At 43.7% G+C, this 22,689-nt stretch overlaps 1 protein-coding gene across 1 annotated transcript; it reads right to left on the reverse strand.

Annotated features, from left to right (window-relative positions):
• Nucleotides 1-2,261: 2,261 nt before the first annotated feature.
• eef1e1 (eukaryotic translation elongation factor 1 epsilon 1) lies at nt 2,262-9,228 on the reverse strand. Its single transcript, XM_068581847.1, has 4 exons — nt 9,108-9,228; nt 8,178-8,375; nt 5,460-5,555; nt 2,262-4,005 (listed from the first exon to the last, which is right to left on the reverse strand). Exons 1-4 carry the CDS (start codon nt 9,189-9,191, stop codon nt 3,862-3,864), a joined length of 522 nt encoding a protein of 173 aa, XP_068437948.1. The 5' UTR covers nt 9,192-9,228; the 3' UTR covers nt 2,262-3,861.
• Nucleotides 9,229-22,689: the final 13,461 nt, after the last annotated feature.

Genomic DNA, 22,689 nt, shown 5'->3' on the forward strand with positions numbered 1-22,689 from the left:
TTGGTATTTTTACGGGGACGCACGTTCCTATTCCTCGAGAGGTAAAGACACACTCCTCTCCTTCACATCTGCAGGAAGAACTTTACTGTAAGAACATGTTGAGATAAAAAAAAAAAGCCCCCCCTCATCCCATCCTTGTGTCTGTCGGGAGCTGCATCCATTGCTCATACACTCAAGTAATTGCAATAGACAATCAGATGCCATCTTTATGGGCGCATGGTACAACTGTCACAAAGTGTAAGGCCGCAGTAAAGCGTGGCCGATAAGTCCTGTCAAAAGAGCTTACGACGTGCTAACGCGGCCCTCACCACCACGCGGCGCTGATTGTTCCACCGAATCAGTCAGCGAGAGACGGGGAGGCCTGTTCCTAGCAGATGTCACGACCGATGCGCTTCCCTCTCCCTGATGTTGTTAATAAGAATTAATGAAGGGTGGTGGCTGCGGCGGCGGCACGGCGGTTTTGTTGTTGCGTGGGTGTATTAGGGGGCGGGTTGTCTCTCTGATGCGGTTTGAAAACTCAAGGTGACAAAGGTGTTGGAAGACGGCGAGGAGGTGACGCGGGTAAAAGCTGAACGCTTGACTTTGAAAACAGTGACGCCTGCTTGAGGTGAATCCTGCAGCAGCACGATGCCAGTGATGCGCAGTGTCACCAGAGGCTCTCTCCATTATTCAATTGGATTATTTTATGGCATTTTTAAGCTGTTATTTGAAAGTTGAGGGGGTTGACGGGGGACATATGACGGCCTTGGCTGAGCCTGAATCCCAGTTCAATGGATCCCCACAATGTGATCTGTGTGTGAGAGCGTGAGGCGGCGGCATCACTTCCTGCCACAGCTCCACGTGAGAGATGAAGTCATCAGCAGATACTGATGATCATCACACCTTATTGACCATTTGACCTCCCCCCTCACCAGGCGGTGGGGGGAGAGGTCAGAGGTCAGTGCGCTGCCTCGGGGCTTGACACAGTTGGTAAAATGGGAGGGTCTTGAGCGTGTCTTTTTAGGGCCACCCCTGCAGAGTGCTGCTCCTCTCGCCCTCAGAAGTCGGAGGGAAGGTCGCCTCTAATTGGTGCCCGTGTCCTGGTTACCTGCTGTGGCCCCATGTGGCCCGCGTGTGGCTTTGACTGCTCTCCGGTTTGATCAGGAAGGAACCTGACGATGTGAGACCGAAGCACAGGAGCATTTTGAGATTCGGCCCACAATCAGCACAGAGCCACACACACGCGCACACACACGCACGCACGCACGCACACACACACACACACACACACACACACGCACACACACACAGAATAAGAGTAGTTTCAAAATGACTAATCATCTCTGTATAGTTTGAAGTTTGAATCATTATCAAGTACTTTGCAAAATGTTTTGTCAAAATACAAAAAATAATCTAAAAAGGAAATCATCAACACACAATAAGGTGCTGATACGTTTTAAACCATTGCTCCAAAACAAAAAGTTGACAATGGTAAGAAACCAATAGAAAAATAAACACCCTTTAGGAAGTAATGTTCAGTTGTTTTAATCAGTATATTTGCATGGAGATCGATTTGTTATCACCTTTTAAAAATTGACTTTATACTTTTTACTTTTCCATGTTTTTTTATTCTCCATATGTAAACCTCTTGGAGGACATTTTTGGCAGAACAATCTGATTTATTGAAAATATTGTCAAATTCAACAGCATTCAAGAGCACTGCCACGTGAATGAATGAATTCATGCAGAAGTTATTTAAAGTATCGGTTTCATGGGGTTCAGTTGCACTAAATTAAAAGTGGATGAATTTAAATAGTTTTTTCCATGGGCACATTTTTTTATAGATTATTATCTTGCTAGAACAAAAAGGTGGTCTCTAAATCCTTAAAAATAAAGGTATTTTTAACCTTGCTTGGTCTGTAACCGTAGCAACACCACAAATACAAGTGAATAAAGAACATTTTGTCCTGCTGCATCTACTGTGGGCCAAACTTCATTAAATACCCATCAGATTGTACAGCTGTCTGATGCTGCACTTTCGTAACGCCGTTGCAACCAAATGTTAACATAACGCAGCGGACAATGGCTTCTTTAATGGAGGACCACACCACAAAGGGGCCCGGCGAGTCACAAGGCTCGCTCAGATGACTGCGAGCTGTTTTTATCCGTCCCATCTTCACATGCAAACACACAGCAAACCACACTGAACTCTTCTCTTCTGGCTGGTCGACGGAAAACACATTCTTAGACAATTTGAAAGATACACATTGACAAATCTGCAGAGAGGTCAGGGGTCGCATCTTTTTCATTTATTAGCAGAGGATGGACATCACGCTGACATGAGATAAAAACAAAGAAGGCAGACACAAAGACACGAAGCTCCTGTTTGGATGGAGGAAATAAAAAAAAAGCTTTGCTGAAAAGGTCGTAAAGTACAACATAAACTTTGATTCAAACACAAAAGAACCCATTGTTATGAGCCTCAGACAACATCCATGTTTATTTTAGCTCAAAGATTTGAGTGCACTCATCTTTTTTTACAATAGGATTTAATTTCCTTATCGTTATCAGTCTCATAATGTTAATTTACAGGATCTGCCTGTTAATGGTGCTAATAGCAACCAGCCAGCCAGCAGCAGTAAGGCGTTCGGCGGCACGGATCATTGTTCACATGTCACAAAAAGATCCCTCGGCCTCTGGGTGCTCTTTTTCCTCTCTCTGTGGCCTCCCCCCCCACCCTCCCTCGCTGCCTCCCTTCGTCCTTCTCTCTCAAGCAGCCCCGTGGGAGCGCGAGGGTTGAAATGACACACAGTGGCTGACTGTCGCCCAGGGGCCTGGGTTCTGGCCTTGGCTGGCTGGATCTGTGTGGCAGCTGGTGAGCCCGCTGCCCTCTCTCTGGCCTGCAGCATCAACAGTGGTGGTAGTGGGACTGATTGGAGCCTCACTCTGATCTCTGACTCTGGGGCTGACGCTCAACTGCTCACTGCTGCCCACACGACTGGTGGTGAGGAAGTGGATGCAATCAGAAACACACACACTCGCATACACACACACTCGACTGGCCAGTGAAATGTCTGGGAGATGCATGTGAAAAACACAAAATCCTATGAAAACAAACAAACGGTCATGATAGGGATGAGAGCTGAGAGAGACCGCCGTAATCACCAAGGCAGAGGGATGGCAGAATGACTGTGCTCATTACGGGGTCATGATGTTGAGCCGGCGACCACATGTACTTGGATAGACTGTTGCTGAAAATGCAATCCTGCGGCCTAAAGGAAGCTGGTAGCGCTAAAGACATAATGTACTGTCAGTTGAGTAGCATCTCTGAAGGCTTCTTTTAATACTTGCAATCGCTGCTCATCGCTCAAATTAGACACAATAAATCACCATTCAACCACCAAATATATAAATAGAAACAAGCTAGCAGCAGTTTCCTGCAACCTGGACAGCCTTCCCTTTGACAGAAACCAAACAAACATTCTGACTAACAGCCAAAATTACCAAGAAAAAGCATAAAAGAGCAACTTCACTGTCTCACATTTTCGCTCCAATGATACTGAACAAGGGTTAAGACACCACACGTCTGATGAAGCGTGTTGAATGAGTTAAAGTCAACAGCCAATGGCACTGGCCAATGAAAGGAATATAATTTGATTTTATTAGTTAGCAATCCTTTAATGGAGCTTCAGTACCGCTACACTAAAAGTGTGTCCTGGTGAAACAGATTGTGTGAGATGCAAACAGCAGGCAGAGTTAAGACATGTCACTGAGACAACACATAAAAGGCAGGATTCATGACAGTAAAGCTGAGTGCGGTCCAAAGGACAGATGAGATGTGACGAGTCAGGCTGGGTTGGTTGGTTGGTTAAGGTGCAGGTCTCAGTGGTGTTTGCTGGAGTAAATTTTGTTCCTGAGCACAACTACGGGAGGAAGGGGGTGGCGGATGCCCGGGTAGTGCTGAATGTGGTCGAACCAGCGCGTCACATTCACATACTGCTCCTTCTCGTGGATGGCCAAGTCCACCTGAGGGAGAGAGAAGAGGTTCATCTGATTATAGAGAGAGAAACATCGGCTACCCGTATGTGAATGCTGGCGAGGTTGACAGCAGCAATCCATTCATACAGCAGTGAAAGCTTTAATATCTTACACAATTAAACAATGACCTATTGAGTCAGTGTTGCCAGATTAGTTGCAAACAATGTGATTTGGACCAGTGGACATTTTGTTTATTTAATGGGATAATAAATAAAATGATTTAATTAAATTACTGAAATTGCATCTTAGTTCCTGTCAAATACTGGATACCTTCTCAAGTCAAACTGATCACAACTCATGTAATAACCTGTTGGTCACAAGCAAGTTTGCGTCAAACATATTTCCCTTGTGATTTGTCAATGCAGGTGGCAAACTACAACCCAATAAATCCTGAAGACGGAACACGTCAGGATGTCCTTGGATAAAAATCAGGTTCGACGTGTGCCTTTTTATCATCTCATTAGCTGGTATGTGGAAATTCGCCACACAGACAACAATCCAGCCTCAAACCATCCCCCCATCAGTCAGGTTTAATGTTTGTGTCATGTTGTTCTCCATGAATTGAACATCAGGACAAGCTGTGGTTTAGGGTTGGGCTAGCTGACCCTTGTCCCCGAGGTTAAAAACCACACTGATTGGGAACTAAAGTGACGCTCTTCTGCCTGCTGGCGGGGGGCAACCTTCCATCTCCGCCACAACCACTGACATCTCTCAACATGTGATCTCTCCCTCCCTCCATTTCGTTCCGTCTTCCCCATTTCTGAACCCGCTTCCTTTCAATACTGGAAGGCATAACAAACTTACTTGTCCCTGGTCTGAGGCTAAAGACATCATTTTGTGCCACATCGCTTTAGTTCTCTGAAGAGAAGTGAGAACGTGTTTATAACCCGTGTGTTCATTGCCAACTTGTTCTTGATGCCCTTTGGCCATATGACTGGTCTAATTGTGTGTTATGCACTGTGACAAATTGCTTATTAAAGTTGTGGTATGATTGAAGTGCATGCTGATGGGGAGGGAAAAGGCTGGATAGATGGATGGATGGCTGGAGTCCTTGGAAAAATGGTGGTGAGAATGGTAGAGAGACAACAAACCAGTCACATGCAGCCGTGAATGTGCAATCGAAAAACAACTTTGGAAAACTTCCATTCCAAGTTTACCGTCTTAATTTTGTTGTGTCGGTCATTATTAGTTACAAAAAGCTTAAAATGTGTCTTAGCAGTGCATCTAAATGAGCCACAATTAATCAGAATACTCCAAAAAGACATTGAGTAGAATAATTATTTTTTAAATAATTGGTTATTGGGTTAAAATTAAAATAAATTCAAAGTCGCAAGCCATGCAACGTCAACCATAACCGAATTTCTTCGCACAAACTCGCATCACTTGAACCTCAGCCGACGTTTTAGCGGCACATTATAGTTAAAGTGATAAACAGCACTTACTATGAGCGGATGGATTCCATTGAACATGAAAGTGTCAGCTAAGGTGAACTGGTTGCCAGCCATGTAGACCTTGTCCTGCAGGTAGAGGTTGAGGTCCTGCAAGAAAATAAAGTAAATTAGGTAAATGTATGCATTGCGACATGTAGCTTTATGAAAACACACTTAGGTTCACATGACAGATGCATAGATTATACACTACTTGAGAGGAACATCGTATTTATATGAATATAGAGCTAATGAAGCTTTAAGAGAGGCGGTGCTGACGTTGGTCATGACTTGTTCTGTGTCTCACTAAACACTGTCGTGGATTTATTGTGACTGTTTTGTGTTTTGCTAAAAAAATTAAATGAAAAAAAAAAGAGTACAAAAAAGCAAAGTAGTGTGCAGCTCTGTAAAATACGACTATAATGTTATATCTGTATTCTTCACAAAATGTGACTCTCTTGACGGACACTACACACCTAAAGGGTGTATGTATGACAGCAGGTTCGTTAACCTATATATCTGTGGGTGCGTGTGTGTCTCTGCTCGCTGTGCTATGTGGGTAAGAATAATATGTAACCCGAGGGGGTTTAGCGGCTCTCCCATGACTGCCGACTTCGCACAGATGCTGTACAAAACAGGCTATTCGTCGCCACCGAATGACTACAACTCTCGCTTGCAGATCTAATGAAGCCGGCCCTAAACTTGGGCATCACAATGTGTGGGTTTCTCAGTCCGTGTCTGTGTGTGCAAAGTCGTGCATGGAAGTGCTGGTCCCAGGGGAAGGGACCATCTTTAGCGCTTGTACATTGTGCGAAGGGAACACGCCACGCACACAGAGCATCTCGGGGGCAAATGGAGTTATTGTGCGGCAAGAGTGGGTGATGCCAAACAAGGCATGAAGACTGCAGACTTCCTCCCCTTCCACAATCGGATCCTTGCTTTTCTTAGCCTACAGCCATGGAGCTGAAGCCCAGTCGAGCATCAGAGGAGAGGCAGCTCTCTTCTGCCCCCCCGCCCAGCACACATGGAGCTGAAAACCTGGGTACCGCTCGACCTGCCCCCAACTAAACTGTGAACACCTATTTGGATTAAACAATGCCACCAAAGTTTGGAACAGAAATTCAGATAGAGTACTATTCTACGAAGACAAACAGTGTGAGAAATTCAAGACAATGTGAATAACTGTTAAAGAGTTTATCTTTTGAATTGTTCTTTTTCTTTAACCTTTTGGGGATATATATCATGTACAGGCCAGAAAAGCACAGCTTTTTTAAATATATGGTTTTACATTAGACAGAAATGGAGCTAATAAATAGCTAAGAGATATTTACGTCTATTGCAATTCCTTGTATGTTTTCGGGCCCATTTCTTTCGGGAGTAGTTTTCTTTAGCTACTGCTGTCCAGACACTATTTTCTATTGTGGCTGCTTTTCTACACAGACTTGATCCAGATACAGTGATCTAACAGCAAATTTACAGTCCCAATGCAACTTTATAGTGGCTGTGGGCCTTCAGGCATCCATTACTGTTGATCGATCAGAACTGTCAGAATTAAAGCCTGAAAACCATTAAACGCTCGAGGAAAATTTCAGATTAATTATGTTTTCTAAATCTTTTACAATGTTTGTGATAAAAGAAAAAAAAGAAATCAAGCCTACAATAGAGTACATGGAGTTCAGGATAGTGGTGGTCTTCTTTGACGTAAGACGAGTGGAAACTGGCCCACAAGGTGTAATTGCCTGTATGTTCAAGCATTTGCTTCATAAAACACAAGTTTTATGAAGCAACTCCTGTGGTGGCAGGAAGTCACTTAGTCCTGGCGTAAATAGTTTAAGGTGGGGTGACAGACATTCCTCAATATTCAGCTATCCTTGGGTTCATCGCATACTACAACATCACATGAGTGACAAGATGTTCACTTCAGAAATAGCTCTCAGCTTATAAAACTATGAGTTTCTTATTTGCATCCTGGGGTGAGAAAGTTTAAGAAGTCTTCCAGTTGACAGGTTTTTTTTTTTTTTATATCTCCGGATAATTTAATGGGAGATGACTAGGACAGGGGGCCACCGGGCAGGCACCAGAACTGAGCTGCTCAGGGCGACTTCCTTCTGTAAGTGGCACCATTAAAATATTTAAGAGGCCTGTCCAGATAACACGCTGCCGCACAGCATGACTCCTCAGCCATGCCACAACAGTGTGTCACGCTGAGAAGTGCGCCGACACACAAACAGACAAACAAAACGCACACTTTCATGCTGACATGACAGCGCCAAGAGGCGCCTAGCGTCCTGCAGACCAGTGGCTGCTGATCCATTTCACGCTGACTGGCGTCAGGCACATTAAGGCATTTGTCTCTGCTGTGTGGGGGCCATGTCACTGAAGGGCCATACATCAGTCTGTATCCCTGTCGCTTGCACTCTAACAAGATGCACGCACGCACACAGTGGCCTAGCTGGTGGACAGAGAGAGAGAATGTGAGAGAAACTGAGAGACTGTGGCGCCTCTCAAAGGTGAAGGGAAATATTATATATTTCCTGCTTCTTCTTACAGTCAATTTTTCTTTTTGAAATACAAACTGAATTAGCACTGATAAGCTGGAAGCAAAAGCCTCAATCAAGCAAGTTTGGTATCCACCAATGAATTTGGATGCATTTGAGAATACAGATGCCATGCATCAGCTATTTGGATGAAAATTGAATTTGTAAAATATTCCTTGAATATCTGCTTCACTACCTTAAGGATGGTCTTATTCTCTTCCTTTGTGCAGCCATCCAGCTTGGTGACTCTGTACTCCAGCCACTGCTGCACCACAGCCCTGCTCTCGGTGGAGTTTCCCAGCAGCTCCGGGTGCTTGGCCTCTTTCACCAGGTGACAGGCGACAGTCACCAAACCGACCAGGGGAGGACCATTGGTACTCTGTAGCACAGGCACCTGCATGGGACGTGAGAGGGGGGACAGTGAGAGAACAGTGGATCCTATTACATTTGAGCCAGACATTCAGACGTCAGCTGTCCTCGTATTTGCTTACATCTACATATGTTGCTTCAGCTCCAAAGACTGCAAACATGCTCCCTTTATATCTTTACATATTCATGAATAAACCTGTTTGGCTCCAAGGGAGTGTTTAAGAATGCATGTGCTTATCAACGTTTTACTTGAGAAAAGAAACTAATTTAAATGAGGTTGAGAATGTAGGTTAAAGAAATATAGTTTGCAACATTTTGCATAAATATGAGACTGTGTTTACTTGGCGTAAAGCGGACTGGACTTTCTCCTTCAGTCATCAATACGGTTCACTATATTTCAGTGCTCCTCCATAAAGCGTCCCACTCCTCCCTCTCTTTACTGCTACTGACGGGCATGCGCACAACACGGGTCTGTTTCCATTGTGCCGAGATGTGAAACTAAGACAACTGGCATCACAATGTTGCTGCCTGGATTTGATGCATCAGCCTCTCCCATGAAAAAGTTCACTGACAATAAACTGATACCACGCGGGTGATATGCCACGAGCGTGCCATATTTTCAACACACATGACTCGCTTGTTAGCATTATCTAGCTAGCCACTGTGTCCTATTTACACTACAGTACAAGCTTTCTATGAACTAATACAGCGTTTTAAAGCCTGAAATGGAGTCCACAAAGAAGTGTGGTTATGTCACCTTATTGTCCCCCTGTGTACTGTACTTGTTCGGCTTTTTCAATCCTAAATATTTCTCCAGCGATGATAGTTCCCGTAAAGCCATGTTTCTGACTGTCGGAGGGGCAGTGCAGCGTGCGTGTGATCCGATTGGCTCGGATTCTCAAGTCCCGCCCACTATAGTTTGACTGACTGGAGAGTTAACCAATTAAACAGAGCTTGCAAGTCTCTCCAGTACGTTGCGTCAGTGAATGAGCCGTCATCAAATTAATAAAATAGAATAACTATATATATATATATATATATATATATATATATATATATATATATATATATATATATATATATATATATATATATATATATATATACAAATAACAACTCAATTAAATAAAAAATAGTAGGCAAACTAGAATTGTAATCTTAATTTTAATATTAAGGAAATGCATTTTCCATATATATTTATATATATATATATATATATATATATATATATATATATATATATATATATATATATATATATATATATATATCAATATCTGTGTATATCAAATGTATGTGATTTATAGTAACCTGCAACTACTTATTTAAGTTAATAACATATAACCTATCAGTATGCTGCTATTGCATACATTTCAGCATTCCTTAGGTGGGCTAAACTCTGAAATACAAACCTCTCCAGCAGTGTGGGATGATCTGATCAAAGACGAGTGTTGCGCAACATGCCTTTTTCTGCAGAACTTCTCCATAAGGATTTGTGGTTGAATGAAATCAGAATGACAGTAGGAAGTCTGGAGTTTCAGTCAGAAGTCCTGCAGCAACGTTTCCCTGTCCTGTCTCTGCATGTCCTGCTGTGACATTGTGTGTGTCCTGTCTGTTTGCATGTTCACAGAACTTCTACAATTTCTCCATCATGAAATGTCACCTGTCAGTCAAAATTGAGCTTATTAAATATCTGCACAAGTGTATGTGTGTGTGTGTGTATGTGTGTGTGTGTGTGTGTGTGTGTGTGTGTGTGTGTGTGTGTGTGAGAGAGAGAGAGCGAGAGAAACAACTGGACTGAGATGTCCCACCATAAGCTTTCTTTGCATCCCCAACAAAGATGAATACAATGTCTATAGTCTACATCATGGTATTGAAATTAACTTTTTTAGGCATAGCAAACAACACATTGTTTTGTTCAGCTTGTAATAACATTACCACTAAACACATAAAGAGTCTCTCTGTCTTTTACCTTATTGTCATCATCATTTGGCTAGTATTAATAATCTAAAATAATTTGTACTGGTGTGTTACATTGCTTCGACTACACAATGGACTTATGGTCACTGCTGTCATACGTCTTGTCATCTTGTCAGGACAACAGCATATCTAATAAATCAGGTCAATTATGAAAATCCAGCTCACTGTGTATTACAATATATTAAGATAACTATGAATACCTGGTGCACAATCTAGTCCTGCACAGCAGTGTAATGTTGAGCATCATGGAGCTCTTGATTCTCATATGGGCGTCAGTGCTTCATATGAACTATTTCAACCCATGAATCCACATCTTTCCCTTTCACCATGTGGACTTAATATAAAAGAACAGATGATATTTTTAAACCCAATTTGTTTAGAAAAAGCTGTCCCAGAAAACAGATTAATTATAAGAATGAGTACACAGACTATCACAAATGATTAGATGCCATGAAACAAGGTAAGGCTAATTTCTGTATTTTTTTTTCTTTTCATCTAACCTTACATTTTTTCTGTTTGTTTATAGGCTCCAGCACGTCATACACTTTTACCATAGTGGGGCTTCCATAAATGAATGCCTGCAGCGTTAAAGTGTGTCTCCTTTAACTAAATGCCTCCAAGCTGCCACATCCTGTCTGTACTCAGGCGGGCTGAGGACAACGATCCCCAGTGCCCAGGACTAACTGTAGCCTGTGGGAGTTTTCTCATAGCGATTGTGATACACAATCTGGGGTCACATTAGTAAGGAAATCTACAATGGGGGTCACCGATAGTGCCGTGGGGCTTCCCAAGGCAGGCATAGCCATAAACCCAGCCTCAGTCCTGGTAGATATATCCCCCTCCGCCCAGTCTGTAACTTACAATACGCCGTTGCACTGATTTGTCTAGCTGTGATGCAGGGCCACAGCCCCGCCTGTCTCCTCTGTTACCTTTCATGACCTGTGAAAGCTTTCTGACTGAATACTGTATTTTAACCACACAGATGCTCGCAGAAGGAGAGGGGAGGGATCGGTTGTGAGTAGTCGACATGAACGCTGTCAGCACAGATTGGTGAAATTGCATATTGGTGCTAGGTCGGATCCCCAGCGCGGAGTGAACATGGGGACGGGCGCCAGGAGGCGGGGTGACAGTTTGGGAGAAGGAGAAGTTGTGAGATGAAGACAGACAGATGTACGGGGGCCGGCGTGCTGCCCGTACCTTCCACTTTCTGTCAGGTTTTATTTTTGATTTCATCTTGTCCAAAGAGGTTGATGCTTGATGTTCGACTTTTTCAAGAAACTAGGAAAATTGATTTTTGATAACTGGAGGACAGTTTGTATAGTACACAAAGTAGGCTTTAAGTTAAACATATATATTTATTTTTCTTCCAGAATTGCCTTTTGTGAAAGAGGAATTTGAAAACTGACACAAAGAAAATATTCAACCATCTTCAACAACACAATCTGTGGAGTAAATATCTTCTTTTTTTTTAATGGGGAAAACAAATAAATACACTTCTTAAAAACCCAAGGTGCCACCTTAAAATGCTTTTGTTTGTCCCACTTACAGACCAACACCCAAAGCTATTAGTATGCTATCACATGAAACAGAGAAAAGCAGCAAATCCTCACATTGGACTGGATTTGATCATCAAAAATAGTAGCGGATAAATTTCCTTTCAATCAACTAATCCATGACTTGTTTCAGCTCTAGTTTTAATGCTCCTATATGGAGTCTTAATCTGAGGACAAAACGTAAACCTCATCTCCATGAAAAACCTTTGCTTCCAAGCCAGGCCTACTATACAGTGACTTTCAGCCAGTGTAGTGTGGGACTAGTGGTAGTCCACACAGTGTGTCTTTTAGCTCCAGAGCTGTTGGCTCTTGCAGCGGAGGAGAGTCAGAGGATGCCAGAAATGTCGTACCTCCAGGCGGGACCTTTGGGCCTTTGTGACGACAACAGTGATGGGATTATAGGAACCACCCTGCTGCTCCATGCAGAAACAGGCACCCAAAGGCTAAAAACAACAAGCTGGTCCCCTACTCCATCACGCACAAACACACGCGCACATGCAAATGAGTGTATGTTAGAATATGTTTACAAGGGGGATGGAAGGCTTGGGTGAGCCAGTGACAGGAGTGGAATGATGACATTTTTGTGGCATTTCATGTCTTTCCCTTAACATTTGTGACACGAGATTAGCATTGGAGGGCAGGCTCATGAGTGTGTGCGCGCGCGTGTGCGTGCGTTTGTGTGTGTGTGTGTGTGTGTGTGTGTGTGTGTGTGTGTGTGTGTGTGGAAACAGGGTGGCTGAGTCTCCGGCTGATCAGGACAGGCCCTCGAGATAAATGAACGTAGTAATAAAGGCAGTTTCTCCATTTCCTCCTCCTCTGCTTACATGCCAACCCACAAGGCTGTGGGACATGCTGGGGGACACAGTACCAGCTCGCAGTAACAACAAGGCCTGTCCCTGCCTCCCATCCAGCAGCAGTCACTTAGGACTATTAATTACTGCTCTGAATTTCCTCCTCCTTACCCGTAGCCATCCGTGTCCCCCTCAGACAAACAACCTCGGTGGGAGGATCTTGATTATTATAGCTTCTGAAAAGTCAGATTGTCTTTTATTGAAGTTGCCCACTGGCCATGCAGGTTTCTCTCTCTCTCTCTCTCTCTCTCTCTCTCTCTCTCTCTCTCTCTCTCTCTCTCTCTCTCTCTCTCTCTCTCTGTCTCTCTCTCTCTCTCTCTCTCTCTTCTATCTCCTTCTCTCTCTCTCTCTGGCTCGGTCTCTCTCGCCCTGTGATTCAGACGAAGTCTCGGAGGAAGCCGGAGTGCCAGAGCTCCCGCTGTGGCCAGGAGGTTGATGAGGGAGACTCCCATGTTGTTAGAGGTCTGAACTCACGCAACTCACGACGAGAGGTTGAAGCGTGCACACAAACGCACGCTCAAGCGCTGGCTTCAAGCTGGAGCGTCAGTGTGCGGCTTCAGAATTTTTGCTGTTTTGCGCTTCACCAGCAGGGAGCACTGTGGGTCTTTCAAAAATCACAAAGTCCAGCTCCCTTCACAGTCCAGTTGCATCTAAACTGGGACTTGAACTTAGAAATAAGAAAGTGATTCACAAAAAGAGATGGGATCATATATGAAACATATAAGAGACCCATATTGGACCATTGTATCTAGAAAAAGAAGGAAAGCAGTATGTTCAGCTTACCCAGCTGACAATGGGGCACTTAAGATTATAATTCTACATTAGAAAGTAAAGAGTCAAATCTATGTGTTAACATGCTCCACGCATGACCTTATATTGTGTAAATAGAATAGCTGGGTCACTTCATCTTCCATAATATCAGACGAGGAACAGTTGCAGTGTTTAGTCCCTTTCAGGGGCCTGTTTTGTTAAAGTGCAGCGCTCCGGGGCACATTAATGACTTTTTTTTTTGTTCCAGTTTCCAAAAGGTTAAAATGAAACTCCATCTTTTTGATTGCAAAGTTTGAAATGTTTAAGAATCACAGGCGTATGAGATCGCATTTGGGAAACCTTCGCCCGGGTCCTAATCCTCCCGCCCATCCGTCTTCATGTCTTTAACCCATTAGTTTGATTCACTACCTCTGGAGCGAGAAAGTGAAAGCTCAGGCCGGCACTTGTCTCTCCTATGACTGTGTCCACTATATCCCTTTCGCGTGGCACTTTATGGCCTACTGCAGGAGCGTGAAAGGGGCATGTATGAGTGTGTATGTGAGTGTGTGACTGAGAAAGAAGACTGAGAGTGGAGGAGGGAGGGAAGGAGAGATAGATATAGGGAGATTCAGAGGGTTATTTGTCCCTCTTCCCCTCTCTGAGAGCTAGGAATCATGGTCCGCATGACAGGTCGCCAGCCCCCGTCGGGGGTGATCTATATGAGACCCTCTTTATTGGCAATTTCAACCCAGGGACAGATGAGACTGCAGCCAGCCAGCCGGACAGCCAGACTATGATGAAAGCGCCCAGGACTCACCTGTGACTCTCGCACTGAAGGCTAGAGAAATAATGCATCAGAGGTTATATGTGGAGCTATGTGTGGTGTGTAGATGTATGAGCCACGAGTGTGTGTGTGTGTGTGTGTGTGTGTGTGTGTGTGTGTGTGTGTGTGTGTGTGCGGTAGAAATAATGTATGGCTGCTGTCATGCCCAGAGGTCTCTGTTTAGTATGGAGAAAATCACTGAGCTGTGTTGCAGGCAGATTTCGATTGAGATGGTTTGGATACTTTACATATTGTTGGAGTGTAGGGTAAATAATTCAACTCAGAGCAACAGTCAAGGATCTGTCCGTGACTTATTGCTTTTGGCTTCCTCGGAGTAACATGACTGTTGAACATGCGTATCCTATAACAAAGCCATACTGCACTGCATGTGAACCACATCAACTCTTTCTGTGCTGTATATGAGCTGCATATTGTTCAGCCTGAGTACCCAACATTAAAAAGCATTTTAAAACCTGGATGTAACGCTGATTGTAATAAAACATTAAAGCCCCCATAAGTACTGAAACATGACTTGAAGATTCCGATTGAACTGAAACATAACTCCATTCTCCCACAGACGCTTCTTAACAGGCTGCACTGGGTAACACTGATATCACATTCAGCCCTGCACTCCCAAGTCTGCGAAACACATTTTCCCATTTTTCAAAGTCTTGAATCGCACGAGGCAAATCACTGGGAACTAGCATGACAACATTCAAGCTCTGAGCAGACAATATATCCCGGGGCCATTCCTCCATCCAACGCTGCTGAATGAAAGACAGAAGCTTGCAAAGTGACGAACACCATGAAATAGCCCTGTAATGAACAATTGCTCTCATATGAGAAGGCCTGTTCAGTCAGGACCAGCCATTAGACCCGTCTCTCTCTGTTCACTCCTAATCGATTAGTACAGTCGGCAAAGCATTGATCAGCGGTTCGCTTTCAAGTGTCGGAATGGCGGAGAGGTTTAGAAAATACAGATTTTAGGGCATTGGACAGGTTTAGTAAGAAGTGGAATAAAATCTCCATTTTTGGGTTTGAATATAGTCAGGCAGAAGAGTATGAGGATACGAGTGGAGCTATCAAGCCTTATGGTTTTGTGAAAAGGGAATAGTATATGCACACTTTCACTCCTTCCTTCTATAAAGATATTTTAAGGTCATGTTATCCTAATGCTACGCTCTGCTTTGTTAATTACATGAGCAAATAATGTGTTAATAAATATGATTTGTTTCGTCATGTCATTGCTTTAGCTGCAAAACAATTAATGCAATGGCTTTTCATATGCTCTACAGCTGTGATTGGTGTTGACAGTGCTTTTTATGCAGGGGTAGGGTTCACGTTCGGGCTAGACGCACAAATGAGAGTCAGACCTCTCTTGCATCTAATTGACCCCAAACATCTCAGAGGCCACATACTGTACATTCCTTTGTCTATAAATGACTTGTTGGCAAACAAAATGAGCATCTTTTTGTCCATGCATTAACCATATATTGTATAATATTTGCATATTTGGTATATTAGCAATGTTGCCTGTTCATTTATGCCCAGTTTATGGCAAAGGGAAGAGAAACTACTTAAATAGTTGTCTGCATGTAACATTTGGTTAGAGGAAAATATAGCATAACACAGTGAGTGGAGCCCAAATAATGAGAAAGAAAGGTTAAAGTCAACAAAACACAAGAGCCTCTTGGAGGTGGTGTCATCTTGAAAAATACCTTACAATCATTTGATGCACTGATAACAATTGTGCTCTGGCTTTTTAAACATAGTAGTCTTGGCTGTAAGAGTAAATGTGAAAATCAAAGTAAAACAGAAAGTTTCATGATGGTGTTGATGATGGAGAATTTTGATTTAGCTTGTAAATCCTTTAATCAAAATCTTATGGATTTCTTGGGTGTCATGCTGTGCATGTATTGGTGATATATTGCAAATATCTAGAAACTGTGGTGTTTATTGCTATTGGCCAGATCTATCGCAATATGCAGTCAATTATGATTTCACTTCCACATGTGCAGCGATGACAGACACGCAGGTGCACAGGCTTATGGTATTTAATTTCAGTGGACTGTATTAAAGTAATAAGCCATATTACATAATACACTTCCATGTGTGTAGGTGCCTGTAAGTGTCTGCCTCATTGCACAAATAGTACCGCACAGTCCATATGTGTGACTGTTCATCTGTCCCGTACAAGTCAATGCATGCACGTATACTATATTTCTATATATAATTCTGTGTGTTTGGTTTTGGTGCATTGAGTTGTATCCTCTGCAGTCGCTGTCAGCGCTCCTCAGTGTTTGTCATTCTGTCTGGCCATGTTTGTCTTCCTATGCCGGCCTCCATGTACACTCGGCCTCTAATTAACTTAATAAAGTGTAGCAATTCTGACATTTAGGGCCTAATTTGCTCCACAGTTGCGGATCGGCTGACCAGCGTTGCAGATAACGCGGACTGACAGGATCAGAGAAAAGTCTGTTTATCTGAGGAATTAAAGGGTAAAAAGAGGCCTGGCTTGGTGATAGGTACTCTCCTGTATGTTGTGTGTGCGTGTGTGTGTATATGTGTACGTGTGTGTGAACTTGGGTTTACGCATTTGTGTGTTTGTGTGTATAAGTGAGAGACAGGCCCATTTATTACTTAAATGGCTTATGATACGGGCTGATACGGAGCGTCCGCTTGTTTAGGCCTATCAACATTGCCCATCCAAAAATTGTCCATCTAAAATGTTGTGACCTTTGCCTCAGGTTTCTTTGGGTTTGCTGGTGGCGCTTCTCATGCGCTGTGTTCTGTCTTTGCAAATCTCCTTCTTAATAAAGCTATCAGATCTCCCAATAGACAGAGAAACAGGGAGACACACACACACACACACACACACAAACACATGCAATAGTGCTCTGTTTGCAGATACAGCCAAAGACAATCTTCCCATCTACCTGGGGGCACCTGCTCACGCAGGAGCTGGCGGCTATACACATCCTCCATCAAAACACCACTGACAGAGAAGTCAAGTCACTCTAACTCTCTCTCTCCCCCCTCCTGCCGCCTCCGACCCGTAACCCATTTATCTTGAGATAACTTTGTCAGATTGTCAACCAAACTCTCCGGTGGGAGCCGAGCCCAAAGCCTATTACGGGGGAATCAGCGCGGGCCGCGGCTGGTCACTGCTAAACGGATACTCCCTCCGAGCTCCCCCAGCCTTGACTGCATTATTGGGGCCGCTGTTCCCACATCCGCTCAAGTCAGCCAGTCAGGCAGCCGGTAATCATGTTGCTGAAATCCCTCATCGTTCGAAACTGCGTTGTGTTATTGATTACATAAACAGAGATTGGCTAACAGTGAGCAGATGTAATGCTTGTAAAAATGGAAGTATAACCACATTCTGTGTTGTTGACCTCTGGTGTCACCCACTCCTGTTTCTACCTTCCTGCCTTCCCTCTGGCTGTTAGGGATGAAGTGTGTGTACACGGTGAATAACCAAAACACTTCATTGTGGCGGTGGCAACAGTAAGTATTGGAGAGATGTGTGTTTGAGTGTGTGTGGTTGCGTGTGTTGTGTGAGTGCACTTTTGTCCTTTAACCCGATGCTTTGTGACATGTTGCCCAGGCCACTCCCTCCGTGCTATTCCAGGAGATCTTGTGTTCATGAATAATTTGCCATTGTTAATCTTGACTGATCTTGATTTACTCTGGGATGCTTTCAAAGCATCAGCGTGCTGAGGGCTTCACAGGGACTGTTACCAAACTAAGGAGACTAACAACAGCAATAAAGGGAAGTGAAGCAGGGCCAGACCCGACAAGAGGGGAACGAGAGGAATCTAATCTTCTTGGAAAGTTGCTGCTCTGTTTTCAGGGATATTTATTTTTAAAGAGATAGCTCTCCGAGGCTTTTCACACGCAGAAGGAGTTATTTGTTATGTGTAATGCCCAAAAGGTAAAAATGTGTGTGGCCTACTGATTCGACATCAAAGTTCTCTCGGCTGGCTTGAATTGATCATTTCAGGACAAACAAATCTAACGTGAAAATATGTTGGTGCGGACCAATGGAAATAACAAGAGTAAAAATGGCCGAAATTGTCACGACTCAAACAAGGTCTTATATGTAAAACATTATATTTTATAATTCGTCCGTAAATCCGTAATTCAGCTGGTTAGCTAGCAAAATACAAACTAGCCACTCTGTCGCTAGCTGGCAAGTTAGCTAGAAATAGGTCGCGAGGTAGCTCGACACATAGATATAACCTATAAAAGGATATAGACAGATAGATACATACATATGGGCGTAGTGAGACTTTCACCCATGTCATCGCCCCTATAGACCTCTGTGTGACACCCCAGTTTAGCAGTCTAATGACCCGGCACTAACAACTTTCATTTGGCTCTATCAGGGTCAACGTCAGCCTCTGCACTCTGAACCAAAGGCCATTAATGGACACAAAGACACGTGTAACATGATTAATACAATGTAAATAGAGGGTTCATTTATTCCTCACTTTACAAGAAGATTTCATTTAAAACAAAACAAAGTTAGGTGCTCAACAGTTTTATTTTCATGAGCAATGCAGAGCTGGCCGACAGTGTCTCGTTCCTTTTTTAAATTTGCTTATCCTTTCACAGGTTTCTATTATTTTTCATTTGCCCAGCCAGTACTTGGTTTCATAACTCTGGTTTGAAATTCAGTTTTCTTCATCCAAAATACCAACATTTTTAACTTGTTTGACTTCAGATTCGAGACAGCTTTATTGAAAGTTGATTTAAATCGACATGACTGGTAAAGTAAAACAACATTGCAAAGCTGGTACTTGATTTAATTGCTGATGGATGAACTCTGATGGCTACTTTCTGCAGTCCAACCAGCCTCGCTTGTTAGAAAATGATGATAAACAACCACTTTGACAAATAAAGTGACCTACTCTGGAAACGCAGTCTCCCTGCATGTGTGTCAGTGTTGACCCTGGTAAGCATGGGTTGTGTGTGTGTGTGTGTGTGTGTGTGTGTGTGTGTGTGTGTGAGAGTGTGCGTGTGTGTGTGTTGATGTTATAAGCTGTCAGGGTACAGAGTGCGGTCCCAGGTGCTCTCCTCCTTGTTTTGGGACCAAGCCCCTGAAGGCCACGATGAGGGCCGGTTGTTTAGGCTGGGGGCTGAGCATGAGATTTATTCTGTGGTGGAATCACTGCGCTCGTCACTCTCACTAGGATCTAGTGGTGTTTACCGAGCATACCTGCGGCAAAACATGGCAAACTGTTTGCTGAACCAGATCCAAACAGTTATGTTGTGTGCATTTATGGTTTTCTAACTTTTTCTCTGAAGGGACTTCAGCCCAACTCAGTTTGCACGCTAGGCTGCTGTGCAGACAAAGTTAATAAATATGTTTTATTATATCTGGGTTTACTCTGCTGGACTGCATTATTTTGTTTTTTTCTCTGGTCAAAACACCGACTGTCAAAATATCCATGCTTAAAATATACTGCCAGTGTCACCATCTACATTATTCCTACAATTCTCCTGTATTGCTATTAAAAGGCTATTATAGCAATAGTTTGACACTGTGATTTACACTATTTTGTTGTCTTGTTGAGAGTTAGATGAGTTGATTGATACCCTTCTCATTTATACAAAATATATGTATATATGGATACTTCATATATGAAGCTATTGTCAGCCTAGCTTAGCATTAAGACAGGGGGAAACCGTTAGCCTATGCTCACAAAGTCCACTAATTCTGTTTTTAAGATTTTTGATATGGATTCAACAAATGGGATGTAATGTGTTAATTCGTGAGCTTTCGAGGTGCGTCGAGGTGGGTTGTGTTTTCTTTTACCTTTGGACAGAACAAGGATCATATTTAATAAACAAAGGGGCATTGATCTTGTCTAGGTAAGATTGCAAATCAACGCTTAGCTGTAATACCAAAATCATCTATTATCATCTTTTGTTTGAGTTTCTGTGGTTTTTATAGAGTTTGTGGTTCAACAAAGATGACGCATAACTGTGAAACAATATACTAATTATGCTCTCTCTGTCTTTTACTCCCAATCCATCCAGGGACCAAAAAAAAAGAGAATAAACAAGTCATTTGTGCATTATTGATTTTGAATAATTTTACCTTTTGGGGGTTCTGGGAGTGGCGGTGGAGCCCTGAGGGAGACAGACAGAAAAACAACACAGCTTAAAAACACAAACTCATATACATTTAGGGTTTGTGCCTCTGTTAATTTCCCATCTGCCTTATCCACTTACAGACAGGAGAGATGTGTATCACCCCAGATAGAAAATCACTTCCTGGAAACACTTAACCAGGATGTCCTGTTTATTAGTCTTGTCACTCATCAAATGAATGTCAAATACAGTGCAGGCTGCTCCTTCTTATTGCACAAGAGGCACCTCTTTGAATATTCAACCTTTCACTTGCTATGTTTTCATACAGTTAGAAAAAAAAGAGTTTAATCTCACAAGTTAATTACGGTTTAATTATTGTCCAAGCTTTTTTTCTTGGTTGGATAAATACAGGATTATTATGAGATGATTATCTATGTATTACCCTGTTATTGCTTGTTTATGGGATAGGCCACCATGTAGTGTATGTAACAAGGCATAGACTAACAAACAATAATAATGATAACCCCTCTGTGTTTTAGAAGCAATACAGCAATAACAGACCGGAAAACCCAACAGATTAGCCAGTATGACCTGTCTGAAGACAACCAGACTATGCGTGCAGTGGCCGTGAATAAGTACACATAAATCATCTGAGAATAGAACAAAAAACACACACAAAAATGAAATGGGGATGCATTATATCGATTTCGTTTTTTTGGGCTCTTCTGTTTTGAAGGCGAGCGCTAACTGACCGAGACGGACAGCCCCATCATTACCCAGAGTAACAGCAGGGAGCCTCCACCTCACCTTCCCAGTCAACTGGCCCAGTCAGGCCGGGGACAATGGCACCGGAGCGGGGAGAGGGGGGGAAAGGGGAGGATGGGGGGCGAGATGGAAGACTCAACGCTGTTGCAGAACGGGTAGCCTGCCTGTCATCTCTGTCTCGTCCACGCTCGCCAATCTCACTAACTATACTCTCCCACGGCCGAGGCTCTCCCTCTCTCTCTCTCTCTCCCTCTCTCTTTCTCTCTCTCTCTCTCTCACTCACAGGCCGGGTTTCCTACCAGTGCTGACAACCCACGTATAATTAAGGGCCATGAATGCAGCACTACCTATGAGTGGAGATGACAGCGAGAGGCCTACCTATAGCTTCTCTCCTCCTCCCTCTCCTCCTCCGTCTTCTCTGCACCGGTTGAGCAGCAGCTCAACGGAGCGGTGGGGAGGTTGAGGGACGGTCGCGGACCCACTGGCCCTAATTGATGGTCTCTTATTCCGGGGAGGGTGGGCCTGGGTGGGCGTGCGGCAGCGTGGGGGTGGCTGCTCTTGAATTGGGGGGTGGTTGGATATCTCGACGTCCCCCTTTTCCCCCATCCCCATCACCCCACCCCCTCTTGGTGCATCTCCTGCTCCTCTGCAAAGTCTGGCACATTTACTCAGAGTGTGCCTCTCCTATTGCTTCAATCTCTCGTCTCTTGAACAGCAGAAAGAATCGGACGCAAGTTGCTGCTCCAGCGAGAACAAATATGTAAATATGCAGTTTATCAATATAGTGCCTTAGAAGGAGGCTCACTAAGTGTTGTGTCGTGTGCTCTGTGGAGACACATCAGAGTTCACCGGAGAGAGAAGAAAAATCCAGGAATTGACATCTAGACCGAAAAGAGAAAATAAGGAGGGCTGTAACGAGTAAAGAGAAGATGGACAGAGAAGAAAAGAGAGTGACAGGGGAAGGCGGAGGGTGAAAAAAGTGGGGAGCACACCACGCACCATATATACCACAAGAGATCCCGCTAGCCGGAGACGCTCGTGTATATATGTCAACGCTGAAGCCTTAATAATCGCAGGACAACTCAAGAAGAGCCATCCCAGCGCCGCTCTGCCCGCCCACACCCCGGTGTTGTTACCACGCCGACGAGCAAACGAACAGGGGGGGGCGGGGGGGACGTGGCCAGAGAGGGAGGGGCTGTTTCAGTCGTGAGCCGTCGAGTGATTAGAGCAATTACTCGTCAAGGATCTGTCACAGCCAATCACATCTGTCCCTTTCGTCTCTGCAGAGACAGGCGAGGGGGTGACCCAGACCTGCCTGCATCGGACCTACACTACAGAGAGAGAGAGAGAGAGAGAGAGAGTTGCTAGTAATATTAGGTTGCCGTGCCTTGGCACACATTATCTCCTGCTAATGATTTCACAAGGCAGCGGTGGGAGTGGTGTTGGGTGTGTCGGCATGTGTGCACCTGAAAGTGTGCCCACAAGACATTTCTTTTAATTTTACTACCTTGCTGTCTG

This window comes from Clinocottus analis, unplaced genomic scaffold (assembly GCF_023055335.1).
Source record: "Clinocottus analis isolate CAN_PGR_092001 unplaced genomic scaffold, fCliAna1.0.p SCAF_18, whole genome shotgun sequence".
NCBI classification, from domain to species: Eukaryota; Metazoa; Chordata; class Actinopteri; order Perciformes; family Cottidae; genus Clinocottus; species Clinocottus analis.